The 18,030-nt window shown below is 39.3% G+C and overlaps 2 protein-coding genes across 2 annotated transcripts in view; one reads left to right on the top strand and one right to left on the bottom strand.

Moving 5' to 3' along the window:
* The window catches only part of LOC101860296 (beta-ureidopropionase), a gene marked incomplete in the record, with an annotated part of 28,753 nt that extends 21,731 nt beyond the window's left edge, over positions 1 to 7,022 (bottom strand). The window contains 4 exon segments of the mRNA XM_013089842.2: positions 182 to 276; positions 1,689 to 1,776; positions 3,112 to 3,283; positions 6,521 to 7,022. Of these exon segments, the coding sequence (XP_012945296.1) occupies positions 182 to 276; positions 1,689 to 1,776; positions 3,112 to 3,283; positions 6,521 to 6,621 (456 nt within the window).
* A 116-nt stretch (positions 7,023 to 7,138) lies between these two features.
* LOC101860061 (zinc finger SWIM domain-containing protein 7) lies at positions 7,139 to 17,939 on the top strand. Its single transcript, XM_013089843.2, has 7 exons — positions 7,139 to 7,315; positions 11,549 to 11,623; positions 13,145 to 13,166; positions 13,513 to 13,615; positions 14,503 to 14,581; positions 16,200 to 16,225; positions 17,765 to 17,939. Exons 1-7 carry the CDS (start codon positions 7,282 to 7,284, stop codon positions 17,867 to 17,869), a joined length of 444 nt encoding a protein of 147 aa, XP_012945297.1. The 5' UTR covers positions 7,139 to 7,281; the 3' UTR covers positions 17,870 to 17,939.
* Positions 17,940 to 18,030: the final 91 nt, after the last annotated feature.

Here is an 18,030-nt window from a genome sequence, read left to right as displayed (position 1 = left end):
GGAGGAGGAGGAGAAAGAAAGCAAGAATTCGGAAAAGGTGAAGGAGAAGGAGGAGACAGAGGAGGATGGATACAAAGGAGGACGAGATAGAGGAGAAGTATATGAAGGAGGAGGAAAAAAAAGTTGGGGAAAAAAACCCAGCCACAACAACAACAACGAACAGTTTTCCGTTCACGTTTACCTCCTGAAGGAATTTTGTACTGGCTCCATCTTCTGCCGACTCAGCAAACTCACACCATGGCTGTTTCTCGCGGGTGCAGAAGGCAAACGGCATGGCTGGGAAGAATTAGTTACAAAAAGACAATATACACTATAACAGCCATTTAGTGCAGGGAAAGATAAAATGGTATGGGTTTAATGCCCCTATCAACACTATTAGGTTATTTAAGGGGCGGGACCTCCTAGTTTAACGTCCATCTCCGATAGGACCGATCCAAGTGGGAAGTTCGTGTAAAGTGCCTTTCCCAAGGACACAACGTCGGACCGAGCTGAGGCTCGAACCCCCGAACCCGCAGTCTCACGATTACGAGTCCGGTAGCCTAACCACTAGGCTACCGACGCCATGTGCAGGGACGGAGTGAGACAGTCAAATAGACAGAAACAACAAAAGAAGCAGGACTTACAAGTGGAGCAAAGGTCTCGTTACACATAAATTGTTAAAAAACTGGATGATCTATTATAAATACGACAGAGGCATAACAAATCATTTTGTAAACAGTTTCAATATGCCACTTCAAATGCAGCGAAAGAAAATGTAAATTCACCGTTTTTGAATAAAACATTTTGAACATTTGTGAGGCATTATTGTGAAATCAGGTGCTCATCAATAAAATGAAATTGAAAAAAATCAACATTCTCCAACCCATTTGGTAATTTTAAAATATGTTTTTCGCTTTGTGCTCAACATGTTTTATGTTCGCTTTAAAACACATTCCTGCTTCAATTTTTCCGAAAAACATTGATCAAAGGCATATAAAACATAAATTTGCAGTTTCCAAGAACTCTACAGCTTTGGAAGTTGTCTAATTTTGGCAGCCATTTTCACACTTCATTTTTTATCTCTGACATCACGGGATCCCCACCTCCCTCAACCACAAATACCTTGGCTTCTATTCAAGATAGACTTGTATCTTTTTCATTAAATGGAAGGCTTCGTGATTTTACCAATAACTCGTTATACCCAAAAATTGATGACCGCCTGATTACACTACGCCGTGGCACACATCCCTTTAACCACTGTCAAAAGTAATAATAAAAGCAGACCTACCAACCACTCAATTACTTAAATTTGAAGTTTTTCTCAAATTCCTCCAAAAAATTTGAAGTTTTTTGGGGGAATAAATCAGTTTCTAGAACCCCAGTATGTCAAGATTACATAACAAACTGAAAATGGAAAAATAAATATGAATAGCACCTAAATAGATACAGATAACAACAAGTAATTTCACATTATTCCATAAGTTGCACAAATAAATACATAAAAATATGCATTTTTTACTTCATATATTATAAGTCATAATAGAGACAGAAACAGGCAGAAACAGATCTCAAGAAAAAAACAAAAACATTTTCAGCAAAATGTGATTGGGGTTCTTGGACCGGAAAGGAAAAAATTGGAAAGCTCCACTTTTATTGGAGAGTTCCAATTTTATCGGAGTACAAGGCAGGAGCGTAAGTAAAAATCTTACTCCAGGCTTCCTGAAGACACAGGACGTTGACCCCACACAAAGCCGCACCACTGATGATGTCAGAGATACGCTTGAACAAGGCATCCCTCTGTGGACGGAAACGCATACAAAAATTTCCCACAATTGCTTTAAAACCCATAACTAATTAAGTTAGAAGTCTGTATGTCAGGTCACTAGAGAAAAAAAAGGTGAGGATGATGGTAGCAGCGGTTCGTGGAGCTAAAAAGTGGGCAAACATAATTAAGGATAGTCAAGGGCACTGTAAATGAGATGCTGTATGATTCTGATATCTTTCATTTGGTGAAGACCTAACTCTAACACTCTGTTTTTATCATTTTGTTATTGAGAACTGAATCTATTTTTAAGAAAAAACATCACTTCACCCATGCATTGGCATTGCACTCTCAAGTAATTACTCTTTCAGCATTACCCATCATTCAAAGGCTCTATACAAGCATCTGCAGAGTAACAGTTTTGCGCTTCATTGTTGCATGCAGGAGACCAAGAGTTTGACTCCTGGGTGGGGAGAAATTTTTATTGAGTATCTCTGGTTTTTCTGCTGAGACTTATATTCTTCTCAGCACGGGTTGGCCCTGACAGGTAAGGTCAAAAGTCTGCCTCCAAAATGATCTAAATTGTGTCTTTAGGGGTATAAAAATACCAACAATTTAAAAAAAAGGGTCAAAGCAATCAAATTTCACTGTGAGCACGACGAGCAAAAGATATAGCAAGCAAGGAATTATATAGGTTATCACGAACAGTCTGCGACCATGATTATTTTTAGACTGGCTACTGTTGGCAAAGTTCAGCAAAGGCTTTTTAAGGGTTGTGACGTCTTATTAATATTAGTGAACAGCCAAGTTTGCTTCACTGCCCAAAGAGCATTTTCAAGTAAGATTGCTATTGATGCTATTTGCCAAGACAAAGCAAAGCACTTAGCATTGGGACTTCGGTATGGCATGGTAGATGGGTTTTACAGCGCTTCACACACAGTAATAGCTGTTTAGGGCAAGTGAAACTTTATATCGATAAAAGATTTGGATAGCGCTTGTTCCTGGCTTTTTTTATTTTCTTTTTTTTTGTGTGCTAAACGCAAAGAAAAACATTGTGAGTGGCACAGAATGACTGCATTCTATGAACAAACTGTACCTGGAGGAAAGGGAGAAGGCAGGGGATGGCAAAGGAATACAAGAAGTTCTAGGCTTTAATATGGAATTAAAACATGGAGAAAAAATGACTAGATCTATTAACAGTAAGCTAGTTTTTATTGTGTTTTTTTTTTCACAACTAAGTAAAAAATCAAAGGGTCAAGATGAAACATTAAATATCACAAGCAGGAAACCGTTACCATTTATTAGCATTGTTAAAACAAACAGAAACACACATTTATATAATTATCTCTGACTGATCATCGAATACAAACCTGCTCCAAAATGGGGGCAGTTGTTGGCAGCACAATCTTGTTTTGGATGCCACCAATTCGTACAATATTTGGCGACCTAGAACTTTCTTCAGCAGCATCAAAGCCATAACCTTGAACTTCAAAATCTTTTTCCAAAGCCAACTGCTCAGCAGCCTTGGGAATATTAAGAGCTCTGAAAAAAAATAATAATTGGTAAAACAAAGTTAATAAAAAGAGCAGCTGAGTACCCGAGTTCCCACATAATTTTCATAGATCATTATAATGCAATACCCAAACTCTCCTGGTATGTACCTCACCTTGCCCAACATAAAGTGCATTTTGTCACTGGCTAGCAAAATCACGCATCTCATTTCTTCTACTTTTGAGAAAAATGGAAAAAAACTGTTTAACTAGACTATTCATCATAAAATAACAGTAAAACTTGTCATGCATCATGTTTCTTTTGTGACTACCAGCGCAATTTTGTTTTGGTTTATCAAAAAGATAGACAGGGGTCTATAGTACTACCAAACAAAATAAAAGGCTGATAGTCGCATTTTGGCACAGCTCTGTGCAGTGAAGAAGATTAATTCAGAACCCTGTGGCGAGTTTCTTATCTACCTGCAAAAATAATGTTACGCACACTGGCCAAAACTTTTACCCGCCACAGCAGACAGACCCTAGTGGCTTTTTTTTTTTTTAGTAAGTGTTTTACGGCACTTGCAACACAATAAGGTCATATAAATGCCGAAGATTAGAGGTGTTACAAGAGTGTAACAAACACAAAAAAGAAGGGGGGGAGATCAGAACGATAGATGTTTGATAGGAAAGACTGAACAAACCACACCAGAGCACCCGCCAACTACCCACAAAGATGGCTCTTGGTGAGAGGGTGTGAACTTAAGTTCCTGTACAGTGGCAGAGGGTGGACCAAAATTTGGGTGCGGCTTAGGTTGTTTCCACTTCTCCACCACCAAATTGTAAGCAAAAGGAACTAAACAGTGATGACATTTTTCACGGTGAGCCACAGCATTTTGAGAATCATTCAAACCAGAAGAGTCACCTTTGTCTTCCATCTCCCTGTTCTAAGTTAAATTCTTCTGGATGGTGGGGACGTAGTCACCTTTGTCTTCCATCTCCCTGTTCTAAGTTAAATTCTTCTGGATGGTGGGGACGTAGCTCTGTTTCACCTCCAAATTTCCTCTAATTGATTTTCATCTGAAGAAAAAGTTGCCTTAAAAGAGGTCCGACATGATCTATAACTGTCAAATCTCAGCAGCAAAAACACAAACATACACCACAGCACTTCAACCATGTTCCGTCTATGAGATGGATTAGGCCATGTAGTGGAAGAAAGAAGAAAGCACCTAACAAAGGTCCAATGGGCGCATAGGTAACTGTGTCACTGGGGGAAAGTGTGTCATCCACCCCATTGTTAGGGCTAGGAGAGAGTGAGCCTTCAGTACAGTGTTCTTGTTTCAAGTCTTTTACCTTATATCACAAGAACAACGTTTCATTAGGGATTGGCCATGGGAATGAGGTCATCCTTTGCTGAGCCCAAAATACATTCGAGTTTTACGGCACTTGCAACACAATAAGGTCACATAAGTAAGTGCCAAAGAATAGATGTGTTACATATGAGAGTTGAGTAACATACACAAAAAAGGAGGAGAGATAAGGACGATAGATGTTTGATAGGAAAGAAGGAGCAAACCACACCAGAGCACCCACCAACCACCCACAAAATACATTTGATTGGCAGTTCGGTTACTATAGTTGTAAGCAGTGGCAATATAGTGATTGATTGGATAAATGAGCAAGCCGCCAAGTTAATATATATAATCACTCTGTGTTCATTGCGTGCGATCATAACAATAACGGTTTCAACTGCTTTTTTCGTTATTTAAAGTGGCGGTGGGTAGTGAAGGGCTCACGGGCTTGAGCCCCTACCCCCTCCCCACACACCACCCCCAACTCTATCCCAAAGGAAACGAAAGTTTCTCCATATAATGAAATAAGCAGTTGAATCCGTTATGACCTCATGCAATGAACACAGAGTGATCAACTTGGCGGCTTGCTCGCTTATCCAATCACTGTTGTCACCGCTTACAACTATAGTAACCCAGCAGCCAATCAAATGTCTTTAGGGCTCAGCAAAGATGAGCCCTTTTCCCACAGCCCGTCCTTAATGAAATTCTTCTTGTAAAAAGGTAGAAGACTGGAAAAAAATAACACTGTACCGAGGGCTCACGCTCTCCTAGCCCTGACAATGAGGTGAAAGTTTACGACACACTTTTCCCCACTGACACAGATACCTATACGCTCATTGGTTCTTTGTTGGGCGCGTTCAACTTTCTCGACTACACGGCCTAATCCAGTTCATAGAAGTTTTATGTTCGAAATGCAGTGTGTGCATGTTGGTGTTTGTGCCGCTGTGATTTAACAACTTTTTCATCACACGAAAACTAAAAGGGGAAATTTGGAGGTGAATCGGCTTCATCCCCACCTTCAACAAGAATTTAACTAAGAACAAAGAGATGGAAAACAAAGGCAACGTTTCTCATTTGAATGGTTCTCAAACTGCCTTGGCTCACCGTGAGTATAGAAAAATGATCACTGTTTAATTCTTATTGCTTGCTATTTGGTGGAAAAGAACTGGAAGCAACCTAAGCCCCACCCAAATTTGGGTCCACCCACCGCCACTGGTTATTTAAGAAACTTTCATTTACTTTGAGATAGAGTGGGGATGGGGGGCTCAAACCCGAGAGCCCTTCACTACTATCGCCACAGCTCCTGTACTCAGTAGTGTATATTTGGCTCGAGCAGGTGTTGTGAGGAGATTATTAAACAAGAGAGAGGGGATGACACACACTGAAATTATGTCATTTTCATAGATTTTAAAATGTTTCCTTAAGGTTAAAAAAATGATAAGCTTACACATTTTGTGGCAACAAAAGTTTCTGAGAGTGGAAAAGGTTGCTTTAAGGGGCTGCAAGTTTATTCATGTACAAACATTCTGTTCACAAGTTTACGTACCTTGTTGTTGTTCGGCAGAGGTTGCTCATATCTTATTCTTATTGATCTGGGTTGCGTGGCCATTGCTGTAATCATTCTGACTAAACATTCATTGGTTCCTTTTTTATCAAATTTACTTGCATCTGTAGTGTAGCAGTAGCGCTTCACTTTCACAAGCAGGAGACTCTTGAAGTTCAATTCCCGAGTTGAGGGAATTTTTATTGATATTCATCAGTCTTTCCTGCTGGGATATGTTCAGTTTTGTACTCCCTCTCACTCTCGACCCAGGTTGGACCTGACAGGCAGGGTCAGAAGCCAGCCTTCTAAATGATCTAAAAGGTGTCAGAGGGGCGTAAAAACACCTAGATCTAGATACATTTTAAAAATACTTTTTATTTTATCATTCTATACCTACCTCAGCTCTTTCCCAAAAAGCAGGCGCTTTACATCTTTCAGTTTCTCAGGAGGAATGTGTTCCTCGAGGATTTTCTCCAAGCTTTCAATTTGACCTGCCATAACTTGACTCAAGCACACACACTGCACTAACAGACTGCAGTAATAAACTATAACAGTGAAAGCAAAAGGCAAAAATAAATTTTGTTGGCCTCGGTCTCCCTCCGTCCAACTTGCAAGACGGTGATGATAAGAGGTCAGAGCAAGAACAGATATCTTCAGCCAACAGCTGACCTGACGGACCTCACCCACTGACCTGTTTCGTTGTACTGTAACCTTTTGCCCCTTGAACCCGAAAAATATGGTGCTCCCAGATTGTTATTAATACTGAAAGAATGGCAGACTTTCTCTGTCACTTATGGAAACACATCGAACACATCTATTGAAATTTTGTTTGTTCTGAATTTTCTTGATTTTGGATTTCATGCAAAAAAAGTTTAGTTTTTGCAATGTAATACAAGCGTTTATTCAAGACCCATTGTTTTTGTCTAAAAAAAACTAACCTCGTTGAATGTCACTCTATAATAGCGGATTTTTTTTTTCAAAAATCTGGAGTAAAAACACTTCAGCATTTTGGCTAGAGTGACTTCCCATTTCTAATACTATCCATACTGGCAGAGCCGCGGTTGTTTACAAAAATAGTAAACAGTAAACAAACCATTCTAGATCTACTTTTATACTTATAGAGACAGTTTAACTTACTGGTACCAGGACCAGACATTAATGGAGAGGATGATAAATTCAGACGCCACCAATGGTACATAATTGGTATATTATTTTACTCATGAACCCTTTGATTATTCACACTGGGTGTGCGAAGATTGAAAGTAATGAAAGGTGTAATCAGTGGAGTCCACTTTTATAACGAGTCCGGAAAAAAACGAGAAGTCTGTTGTAAAGACACTATTCTGAAACCCCGTTTTTTTTCCTTCTTTACCTTTGTAAATAAAATACTGCTATAGCGCTATCAGACAAACATGCGAGTCGGTTATAGGCTATTATTAGCGGAATATTGCTGCTGCTGTGCACAGCGCATAGAGCACGGCGTCACTTTTCGCCCGATTCTGTTACTTTTAGTTCGCGTGACTCAGTAGCCCGCCGGAGCTCCCCGGCTCGGGGTCACGGGGTTTATGAGCCCTGAGGCGACTTTGCCGGTGTCGGTCGGGAAGTTCGCATTTTTGACTATGTTTAAAACGATATAACTTCTTCCCCATCCCACACAGCAAACCATTACGCGAATGTACTAAAAGCTCAATGTCTTGAGATTTATTCTGCGTTAGAATGGTTAGTTTCTGTGCCTTAGTTTTTGTTCTAGACAAGTGTTTGTAGAGTACCCAATTTGTCCTATTTTAGTTACAAAGTTATGAATAAATGATTGTTATTTTAAAAAAGGCACGACAGATCTCTCCAAATTCTGTGTTAAACTGACTACGAATATCATGTCTTTTACCATGAGAAATCTTAAATCTGCGGTAGTAGTAATAGTCAAGTTATAAGAGAAGAAAGATGCACATCTGTATATTTTAACTAAAGACGATCAGCGTTAGCTCTTATTTTACTATTAAACAAGAGAAAGTTACTCTGCGTTTGTTCATGAATCATGCTGTGTCTGTGGCAGCCTGCATACAACTAAAAATATATAATATAAGCGATTTAAAAAACCACAAAACCGTGTAAATACATAGGTAGAGATAAACTTCTAGTATGGAATAAAAATAATGACAGCTAAAACATTCATTCTTAGTTTTTGTGTAGGAAATATGCGCGGACACAATTATGATGTAAAGAAATCAGTCACATTGTCAGTTATTGCAAATGGTCATAGAAACGTAAAAAAAGCTGGAAAAGTCTGGTGCTGATTCAGTGTCCCTGGAAAGCTAGAAATTATTCTTATAACCCAATTACGAGAAGTCATCCCTATTATTCAGTCAACTTACAAAACCTAGACTTAGCGTTTTAAGAAAAGTAAGCAATTTCTGGAGTGTAACAGATACTGTTCGTGTATTAGATCTACGTTGAAGATATATTCTAGCACTAAAATCGATTTGTACTTTTCATTGAGAAACTTCATGATAACTTTTATAAACTTTCGAGAAAATATGCGAATATTCATGATTATATTAGACACATAAAGTTGTATTTGGAGGAATTACTTCGTAGCGAATTGTGTGCCTGATGGATAAAATTGCAAAAGTACAGCCTTCCATTATAAGCGCAGAAACCATCTTTTCTGAGTATCTGCACTAATGTTATGTCGTTCATATTCCAAAAGTTCGACAGATTTTGACGATGCGTTTTTTTTATATTGATTTTTTTTCATTCACGCTAGTCCCAAAAAAATTACAATTTAGCATTGCCGACTCCATCGTGTCTAACGAAATAACCAGACAATTTACAACGTTCGTTCTTTTTTGAGTCTCAAGAGCAGAAATTCGTGCTTTGGGTGCACTAAATGAGAATTACCATAAATACAAGGATGCACCTTAAATTGTACGTTGAAAAGTACCAAAAATTAAGTCGGCCCAGACAGAGCGGCGACAGGGAGCTGACCCCCGTGACCCCGACGTGATAAGGCGCCCGGCAGGGAACCCCCCGCGGCAACTAAAATTCCACTGCCGGTGCGCCGTGAGAGAATAGAGTAGAGGCCAATTATACATAATACAAAACCTCGCCAGTTGAGAAACTTGTTGGAGATCTTGCGAAACAAAGAATGGGAGAGCCCACGTGTGTCAACAATGAAGGCCGGAGCGAATGAGTGGGGAGGGTGTGGCATGCGCAGACAAGCAAAACGCATCGCGTGATAGGCCAGCGTAAGCCTAGTTTAGATTATTATCAAGGCCTACCATGCCTCTCACTTCTCTGATGCATGGATGGAGAGGTCACAGCAATGTGATGGATGGAGCAAATGTGTGACATGCGCAAGCAGACAGAATGCACCACAGGGTGTGGTGGGATAGGGGAAAACACAGTGGGCGAGTTGGCCCAGAGCCCTTTCTTTCTGATCGCCAACGCCGAGCTGTCAGTCCATTGCTAGATCTAGCGCTAGAGAAAGAAACCTGATTCGATTTTTGATCAAGTAAGACCTAGAGGTCATGTTGAAACAAAATCATCATCAGGGGAGATAGCAAAAGGAAAACAGAACGCCAAACTCATAGATTGGGCCTACTTTACAGTTTCCCTTGAATTTATTACTGGATCCCTTATAGCGAGAATCCTGCTATAACGGAAATTTTGCTCCGGTCCCCTCCCTCTCGTTATAACAGGATTCCACTGTAATAAGAAATAATAAATTATATTCTCGTGGCACAGGGTTGAGCCTACGTTGATTTTGGACCTCGTTTGTCACACCCGGGTATCCCACCTTTCGGCAAAGGCTTTAAAATTTAAATGTTAAAACAACTATACACTAGTATAATATCATAGTTGTTTCAGTTTTAGGGTTAGAGCATGCACTCATCTCTCTCTCTGTCTCTCTCTCTCTTTCTCTCTCTCTCTCTCTCTCTCTCTCTCTCTCTCTCTCTCTCTCTGTGTCTCTCTCTCTCTCTAAAGGCTCAAGGAAAAAAAAAAAGGAAAAAAAAAGATATTTGAGTCATTGATTATCATTGAGTTCCCACCCCCCTTATTTGAGCCTAGATCTACATCGAGATCTATACGTTTGATTCTCGGCAAGCTAAGAAATCAGACCTAACAACTGCAAAACATCAAATTTTTTAATGGTAAAATTCAGGGGGGGCTGCCCCCTGAAACCCCCCTCCACATTTTTATTAGGTCAGGGGGGCATCCCCCCTGAAACCCCCTACTCTTGAGGCCAAAACTGGTAATAACAATTGCGGGGTAACCTTATGCAGTTGCGAGCGCCGTAAAACACTTACCCCCCAAAAAATGTTGAAATGAAATGCTCTTCAGCAACACCCTCTTCCTTTCTCTTGCTTTGACTCTTACAACAAGGCACATTCACTATCCATCCTTCTATCCTTTTATTGATACTGAGTAGGCCTACTTTTAATCATAGGAGAAGAGTTCAAAATAAGTTTATTGTCCCACAATAGAAACCATGATGAATCTGCTATGTACAGTAAATCCATTACTGTATTACGATAATAACTTAATTTTCCAACCATTGTACTGCCAGTCACTTCCCTTGATTTTCCAGAAGATTCTCTAATTTTTCATTTTATTGGCTTACCAAAATTATTGATTTATTCATCAGATGCATATTTGTCTATCCCAGACACGTGGTTTGTTGGTGGGTGCTCTGGTGTGGTTTGCTCCTTCTTTCTATCAAACATCTGTCGTCCTTATCTCCCCTCCTTCTTTTTTGTGTATGTTACTCTCCTGTAACACGTAATCTATTCCTCGGCTCTTACATGACCTTATTGTGTTGCAAGTGCTGTAAATCTCTTACATGTACTAAAACTAATCCCCAACATGTTTTCCCAGCTGTACTTTGATTAGCTGGTTACCAAAGAAACAATTGAATAAGATATCAAATTTTACAGGATATAGTAGTCTTACTTCATAGAGAGTGCGCATACACAACTCACTACATGTAGGCCTACTCTGCAGTGAACATCCCAACAGAGTCCTCCTTCTGTCACTTTGCTCACAGTGCCACGCACATGCAACTTTCAACAAGCACATTATATACAAATAACAACCGAGGGGGAGGACTAGGTAGGGGACATGTGACCCAGTCATTCCAGCCTTTAGGTGATGTTCGTCCTTCGCTGGCGAAGATGACCTTGACTTCACATCACTGGAGGGGTGGGGTGTGTGCGTAGATGGCTGATCAGGCCGATCTTCGCACTGAACTGTCTGTCGCAGTGGGGGCAGGGGATGTTTGGGGCTGAATTCTAAAGGCTGGAAGGTGGGGCTCTCTCTGTCTTTTCTCAGCTGCCGTCTCCATTCTTTCTTTCGGACGCGCCTTTAGGTACTAGGTACTCTGTGAACCATCAATATTATTTCATGGTCTTTTTATTTGTTCTCTCAGCCGGAGCTCCCTTGACTGATCTGTGTAAGCAACTCATGTCGGAAGTTCAGAGGTCATACTCGGAACAACAAAAATGTGAGTTGGTCCAATCAGGAATAAGATGGTGGAGGAATACTGAGTTTGCTGTCAGATTTATTTTGGTGCCTGTATAGTTGAAGGTCTACCACGCAACGATGGTCTATCATATGTCCTGCCTGATCTACCATGGGGTCTAATGCAATCCAGCATAAGTCCTCCTGATTGGCCACTGTAACAGTAGCACTGGGAAGCATTTAGACCCAAGGCAGTGATGTTACACAATTATGGTGTGTGGGTGGGTGGATTGCTTCGTTTAGATCAAATAATTCTTCGATGGTAAAGATTATGGTTGACATGTAAGTTGAGCAGCAAGTGCCCAAACAGGACTGTTTTCAAGGAATGCAGGGGGGAGGGGGGGGGAGGCTGGCCCCCCTGAATCTCTCTTCCCACCCACCCACACTCACTAACTCCCCCGCCCAGACTACTTAAACATTTGTCTATGGCTAGTGAGAGTCCCAAGCCTGTATCAAGTGGAACTTGTAGACCTTTACTTTCAACTAATCAGTTGTCCAACTGGTCCAATGGTAGACTTTCAATTAAACCAAAAACATTGCCGTAAACCCTCAACTAAACTGGCACCTTTATTTTTGTTGTTCTAATATAATAATATCAATTGGACATACATACAGTACAGTTGTTGTTGTTGTTTTTTATTACTTGAATTGAAAGCAAATAAATCTGTAGAGATTGACTTTGGAGAAAAAATGCTCTGGTTGAATAAAGTATTTTCTCATCTGTGGGTGTTCTTACATTGTTCTTTACCTCACAGGAAAGGTGAGTGATTACATATGCTGAGAATGCCTGAGGATAGATTGTATCTTTGCAAGACCATTGTGTACTGTAGAATGGGTCCATGTCAGGGAATGGGATGGGGGGACTAGTCAGGCCTACATAGGGCCTAACCTATTTTGAATGGTCTTTGAATTTTCTTTAGCATGGAAATATGAAAAAGTGCAATAAAAACTAGAGTTTAGTGAGGGCATGGTAATTGACCCTGTCCGCTGATATAATAGTCATCTAATGACCCTCTGACTTAGCAAGTGTTTAATATTCAGAGGTTTCCTCATGGAAATCAGACCTGTAACAAGAGTACAGACTACAGACTAACCTGGGCAGAGAAGGGTTGCCAACTGTGTCCTGGAGCCCCTATCCAGGCTTTGAAATTGGCAACAATAAAGAGCAACTTTTGTGTTTTCCAGTTATTAAAAAAAAAAAAAAAAATGTTTGTTCTCAATATTTGTAGTAACCTTTGAGTTCAACGAAAATAAAAGTCTGAGCAAGTTCACTGTTTGTGGATTCTACGCTAAGTTAGCCCCAAGTAAAAAAGTCTTGAATTAATTCATCTTGCAATATTATTTTGATGCATGCACCAAGAGTTAGGCCTCTCTTAAGTTTGTTCGTCTATAAAATTTTTAGTTACGCTTTTTATACTTCTTAATTTATTGTAGATTGTTTTGATCATACTGATTGGAAAGCATTTTTGCTAACTCCTAAAAATGTTCTTTTTTTATTCCTCAGTGTCTGATGAGCTTCTGAGTTCGTGAGTTTAATTTGATTGAGGTTGAACTAGTTTATGACCTTTACCATACTGAGACTTTCTCCTTCTGGAAAAAAAAGTTGATTTGATTAAAAGTTGTGATCTTTGCTAACCAAAAGTCCTAGATTTTCAAAACTCCATGGCTTTAAAACTTAAAAGTGGAAATTTCTTTATCTCAGGCTGAGAATTTTTCCTTTAAAAAAAAAAAAAAAGAATTTGTTTGAATGTATTCATGAGAATGTTACTTTTTCATTTTTTCAGTAAAGACTCAAATGTACACAATTTCTGTGTTAGCTTTGTAAAGCTCAGATTTCAAAATCTTTTTTTTTTTTTTTTTTTTTTTTTCCAGATTACATTTTGTATTCCAAGGACCATTATCTTCTGCTTTGGAATTGGTAGAAAAATCATCAGTGACTCATATTGAGTCACCAAGTGGAAGGGCTTTGTTTCAGGTAACAAGAAATGATTGAGAAATGTTTGATATCACACTTGTAATACCCTAGGTAAAGAGGAAACAAAATTTTAAGAGCATTACTATTTCCGATGGAGTCTGTCCATGGTCCATGTCAGTTTGCCATTTTATGTATTCTACATATATCAGCTTTATTTTTGTGCTCTCTTCTCACTTCTTCAATAAACTGTAGACTGACTTCAGATAAGAGAAATAGGCAGATATATTTACTTATTTGGTGACAGAGACCTGTGCAACAAGCATCATCTCTTTCACTATTAAATACCTGGGAATAGAATTTATTGCTGACATATCTGGAATACTTACTCATCACTTTCGCATATTATATCCTTGCTATAAATCGTCATGTCTCACGTCCCGTGCTGTAAAGTAAACTTGCTTTGTGTACTGTTCCGACTTTTAGTATCTGTGTATTTGAAACTAGCAACTTTCTCCTTGATGTGGGCATGTGCAATAAAGTAGTCACAACAACAACAACAAAAGTTCGAGGTCCGAACTTGTTTTGTCTGTCAGTTTTGTATATGTTGCTGATACCAGATCTAGAAAGTAGATGCTAGTTCTTGTGTTCCTACATGTGCACACAGATGCACACCACACATACACACACTCAGAAATGAAAATGTCTGGCTTTTGGCGCGGGTGGTCCACATTTTATTTGTATTTTATACTAAATGCATATTTCTTCAAAGAATTAGAATGCATCCATGCTAATGAAGCTTAGGCTTACATTGGTACTGAAAGCTCTTAACAAAACATTCTTTTTGCTGTATGATTATATGATTAAATGTGTGCTAATAAATGAATTGATTCAAAAGACAACAACCTTTCTTGTACTGAGTAAGAATTTAGTCTGTCCATTTTTCCCAGGTTATTGGCACATCAGGCACTCCCTATACCTGCTTCCCCAACCTCAGATATTGTTCTTGTCCTGCGTATAACTTTTCAGGTAAACTTTTATCATGTTGGTAGTATTATACATATATATGTCTCAATAGTACATGTCTTTCTTTAGATAAAAGTGAAATATAACCAACATCCCCACCCCAACCCTCCCCACCCTCCGGTTTCCTGCTCTCAGGACACATAATGGGACCTCATGATGACTTCGTTTGTTGCATCCTGGGTCAAGTAGTTCAAAATGGGGGGGGGGAGGGGGAGATTTGCTCTTCTTTACCTCTCTTCTTTTTTTTTCCCTGCTTTTTGGTTATAGATGTGATTCTTTGTTTCTTTTATTTTTCTTGTATTTGGTTCTCTTTTACATTTTAAAGATTTATGTCATGTGCCACAACCCCTTGTCTGACTTAGCTCAGACATATGCAGTCAAACCTCATGACACTGCCTACCTTGGGATAAGCATGAAGTTGGCGGTACAGTGGGGCTGGTGGTATTACAGCATGGAACTGGTTGCCATCTTGACTAGTGGTGGCACTGGTAGAGACTACAGACAAACTGTGGCCACATCTGTCTTGCGAAATTGCCCTGCGCAAGGGAAAAAACGAGTAGCAACCAGTTACATGTACAGCTCCAGCTGAACAATACATAGTTCAAACTGAAAATTTATGCCTAATCAGAAGTTAGCTTTAATGTGTCAAGCATCCTGTAGATGCTGGTCAGTCCTCAGGTCGCCTCAGACCTTTCACATAAGACTTGAGAGTAATCGTCCTCACAGTATAAAAGCCTCACAAGCATCCGCACACCTTTTGATCATTGGGCTGAGATCTAACAATGCCAGATATTTTGCTGACAGGCCGAGATGGTGCAGATCCTTTGAAGTTTCTCAAGGCGGCTTTAACATTTCTCTCCAATTTTCACTTGAATATTGACCAAAGGTTAAAATTTTTGGCATTTTCAAAATCGGTGCAAATCAAGGGAACATCAGTGACAAAGGCTAGAAATAAGTTAAACTTACAGAGATTTGTGGGGGTAGGAGATTATCGAGCATCCAAAGAGTATGTGTAGTGCGTCACATGTATTGTATAAATATCTCTGACAACATATTTGCTGACGCTATAGAGGAGCAAGTTTGCTTTAGTTTACTAAGACTGTCTTATTTAATAAGACAGTCAGTGGATGGTGGTGTTATGGTACAACTACTATGATTGTTTAAGTGTTCCTTTTTCCACATTGGCAAAACCTGGCGGTGAAGGGGGCGGGGCTGTTGATATAATGGGGAGGGCAGTTTAACGAGGTTTGACTGTGTTCTCAGACGACTAACCGTCTTCCTTGTTCTTGTTCTGCCAACTTAAGGAGTGGTGCTATCTAAAAAAGGAAGGGAGTGTGCCATTGGTAGCTCCTACTTCTGATTTTTCTTTCTGGAGTTTCTGTGTATTTGCTTTGGTTTTTTTCCAAGCTTTAAATGACAGTTATTGAGTGAATGCACTTCTCTCTACTTAGATTAGCAAAGCTTTTTGGGGGGTTGGGGGAGATTTATTGGTATGAATTGTAACCTGGCAGAATATTCTGCCCAAAATTGTTCATCTGTTTAATGATTCTTTCCTTAGTGTAAATGACTTTTAAACTTAGTGGTCAAAGGTATTTAATTATCATTGTCATTTCTTTTACAGTGCTTCGGAAAGAGGATCACCTTATGGTAAGTTTTCTGTCAGTGACTGTTAGTATGTTTTTGAGATGTCAGTTTTGCATTTTAAAGCTCTTAGCTTCACAACATACCACTGACTCATGCTAGTATTGATTAGAGGGGGTTTTGGTGCCTATTAAAAAAAAAAAAAAAAAAAAAAAAAATCATTATTCTATATTCTTATCTCTTCTCTGTATGGTCAGGTAATACAAAACTGTTGACAAACAGTTTTTTATTTACCCCAAGACCGTCAGTCTTCAGGCCACCTCAGACCTGTACCGTAGACTTGAAACACAAGTCCTCATAAAATAAAGCCTTCACAAGAGCCTGCTAGCCTTGAAGCTAACGGGCTGATACTGATATCACTCTGGTGACACCAGATATTTTGTCTGTGAGATGAGGTTATATGAAAGTGAGATTATCCAAAAGCCAGATGAGTGAGTGTTGTGAGCTTTGTGTAGTGTGTATCTTTGGCGGCCAGTTCACTTGGAGTACAGCGGGGTGAATTTACAATATTTTATTTAGGTGTGTACAACTCAGTCAGTTGGTGCATGGCGGTGCAAAGGTGCAAATATTATGAACCTCAACCTGTGACAGAACTTTGAGAAAATTTGAAACTATCTGTGGCTGACACAACATTATGGATTAGTTGATTAGGACTCAACCAAAATCATTATCAATCCGTGTGTTGACATTACATCATTACGCATACTTTCCTGTTTTTTATCATATGGAAGCCAGTCTTTATTTTTTGTTTTGTTTTAGTAGAGGTTTTACGGCGCTCGCAGCTGCATAAGGTCATATGAGCGCCAATAAGCCAGTCTGAGGAAGCCAGAAATATGTCACTAAATCTTGAACAGAGATACCGGCAAAATAGTCGGTGTGGTCAGTTCTGTTCAATTTTGATCATACATACCAGGGGATTCGCCAACCATTTTAGAAAATAATTCAAAAGCTGCTTCTTGTAAACCACTTTAAAATATCTTTTCTCAATTTATTTTCCATTTGCATTCAGGTATTAAAAAGCTTTACTTAAAGGTGTAACTTTGAACGCGTTTTTCACAGTTCTTACTTTTCCACATTTTGTCATTTCAAAATGCAATATCTTCTAGAAAAGATAATTGAAAAATTTAAAGTGCAAAACAACCAGGAAGATCCCGGCTTTCAGAAAAGCACAAAAACTCAAAATGGCCCATAGACAAAATACTCCTGATTTCCTCAGATTGACTTACATTTATTTGTAGGCTATGTATGTCAGAAGACTACTCTGTAAGTCCTATCATCAATTCAAAACCTAGCTATGGCCATCAAAACATCCTCGCTTTCAAACACATTGACACGTAAACTTATTAAAAATATAGTTTTAAGCTAAAATAGCATAACCACTGAACAGTTTGCATAAATTTAAAAAGTAAAAAAAAGTAACTGTTACTTTTCTTCTATGGCAGTAATAGTAATTGCAGCAATCGGTTCCAGGATCAGTTTTTCTCCCACCACTAGCACACTTTGTCATAGTGTCAAAATTTGAATTGAATGTGTTTTATATTACAGTGCAAGCATGTGCTGGCCATACAGTTGTCAGAAGCTATGGGCCGCAGCAAGAAACAAAGTGTCTCGGACGCAGAGATTGGAAATATGATCAAAGAGATAGACTGATGATCTTGTGTGTCTGTGTGTGTGTGTATGTGTGTGTATGTGTGTGTGTGTGTGTGTGTGTGTGTGTGTGTGTGTGTGTGTGTGCAAAACTTAGGCCACTTGTGTGAAGTGTGAACTTTTAAATAATTTGCATAGTACTTTTGTTTCTCTTGTGTGTCTGT

The sequence above is a fragment of the Aplysia californica genome, unplaced genomic scaffold (assembly GCF_000002075.1).
Source record: "Aplysia californica isolate F4 #8 unplaced genomic scaffold, AplCal3.0 scaffold01061, whole genome shotgun sequence".
Lineage (NCBI taxonomy): Eukaryota > Metazoa > Mollusca > Gastropoda > Aplysiida > Aplysiidae > Aplysia > Aplysia californica.
Note: the sequence above shows the minus strand (reverse complement) of the source record. Positions and strands in the feature narration are given on the sequence as shown.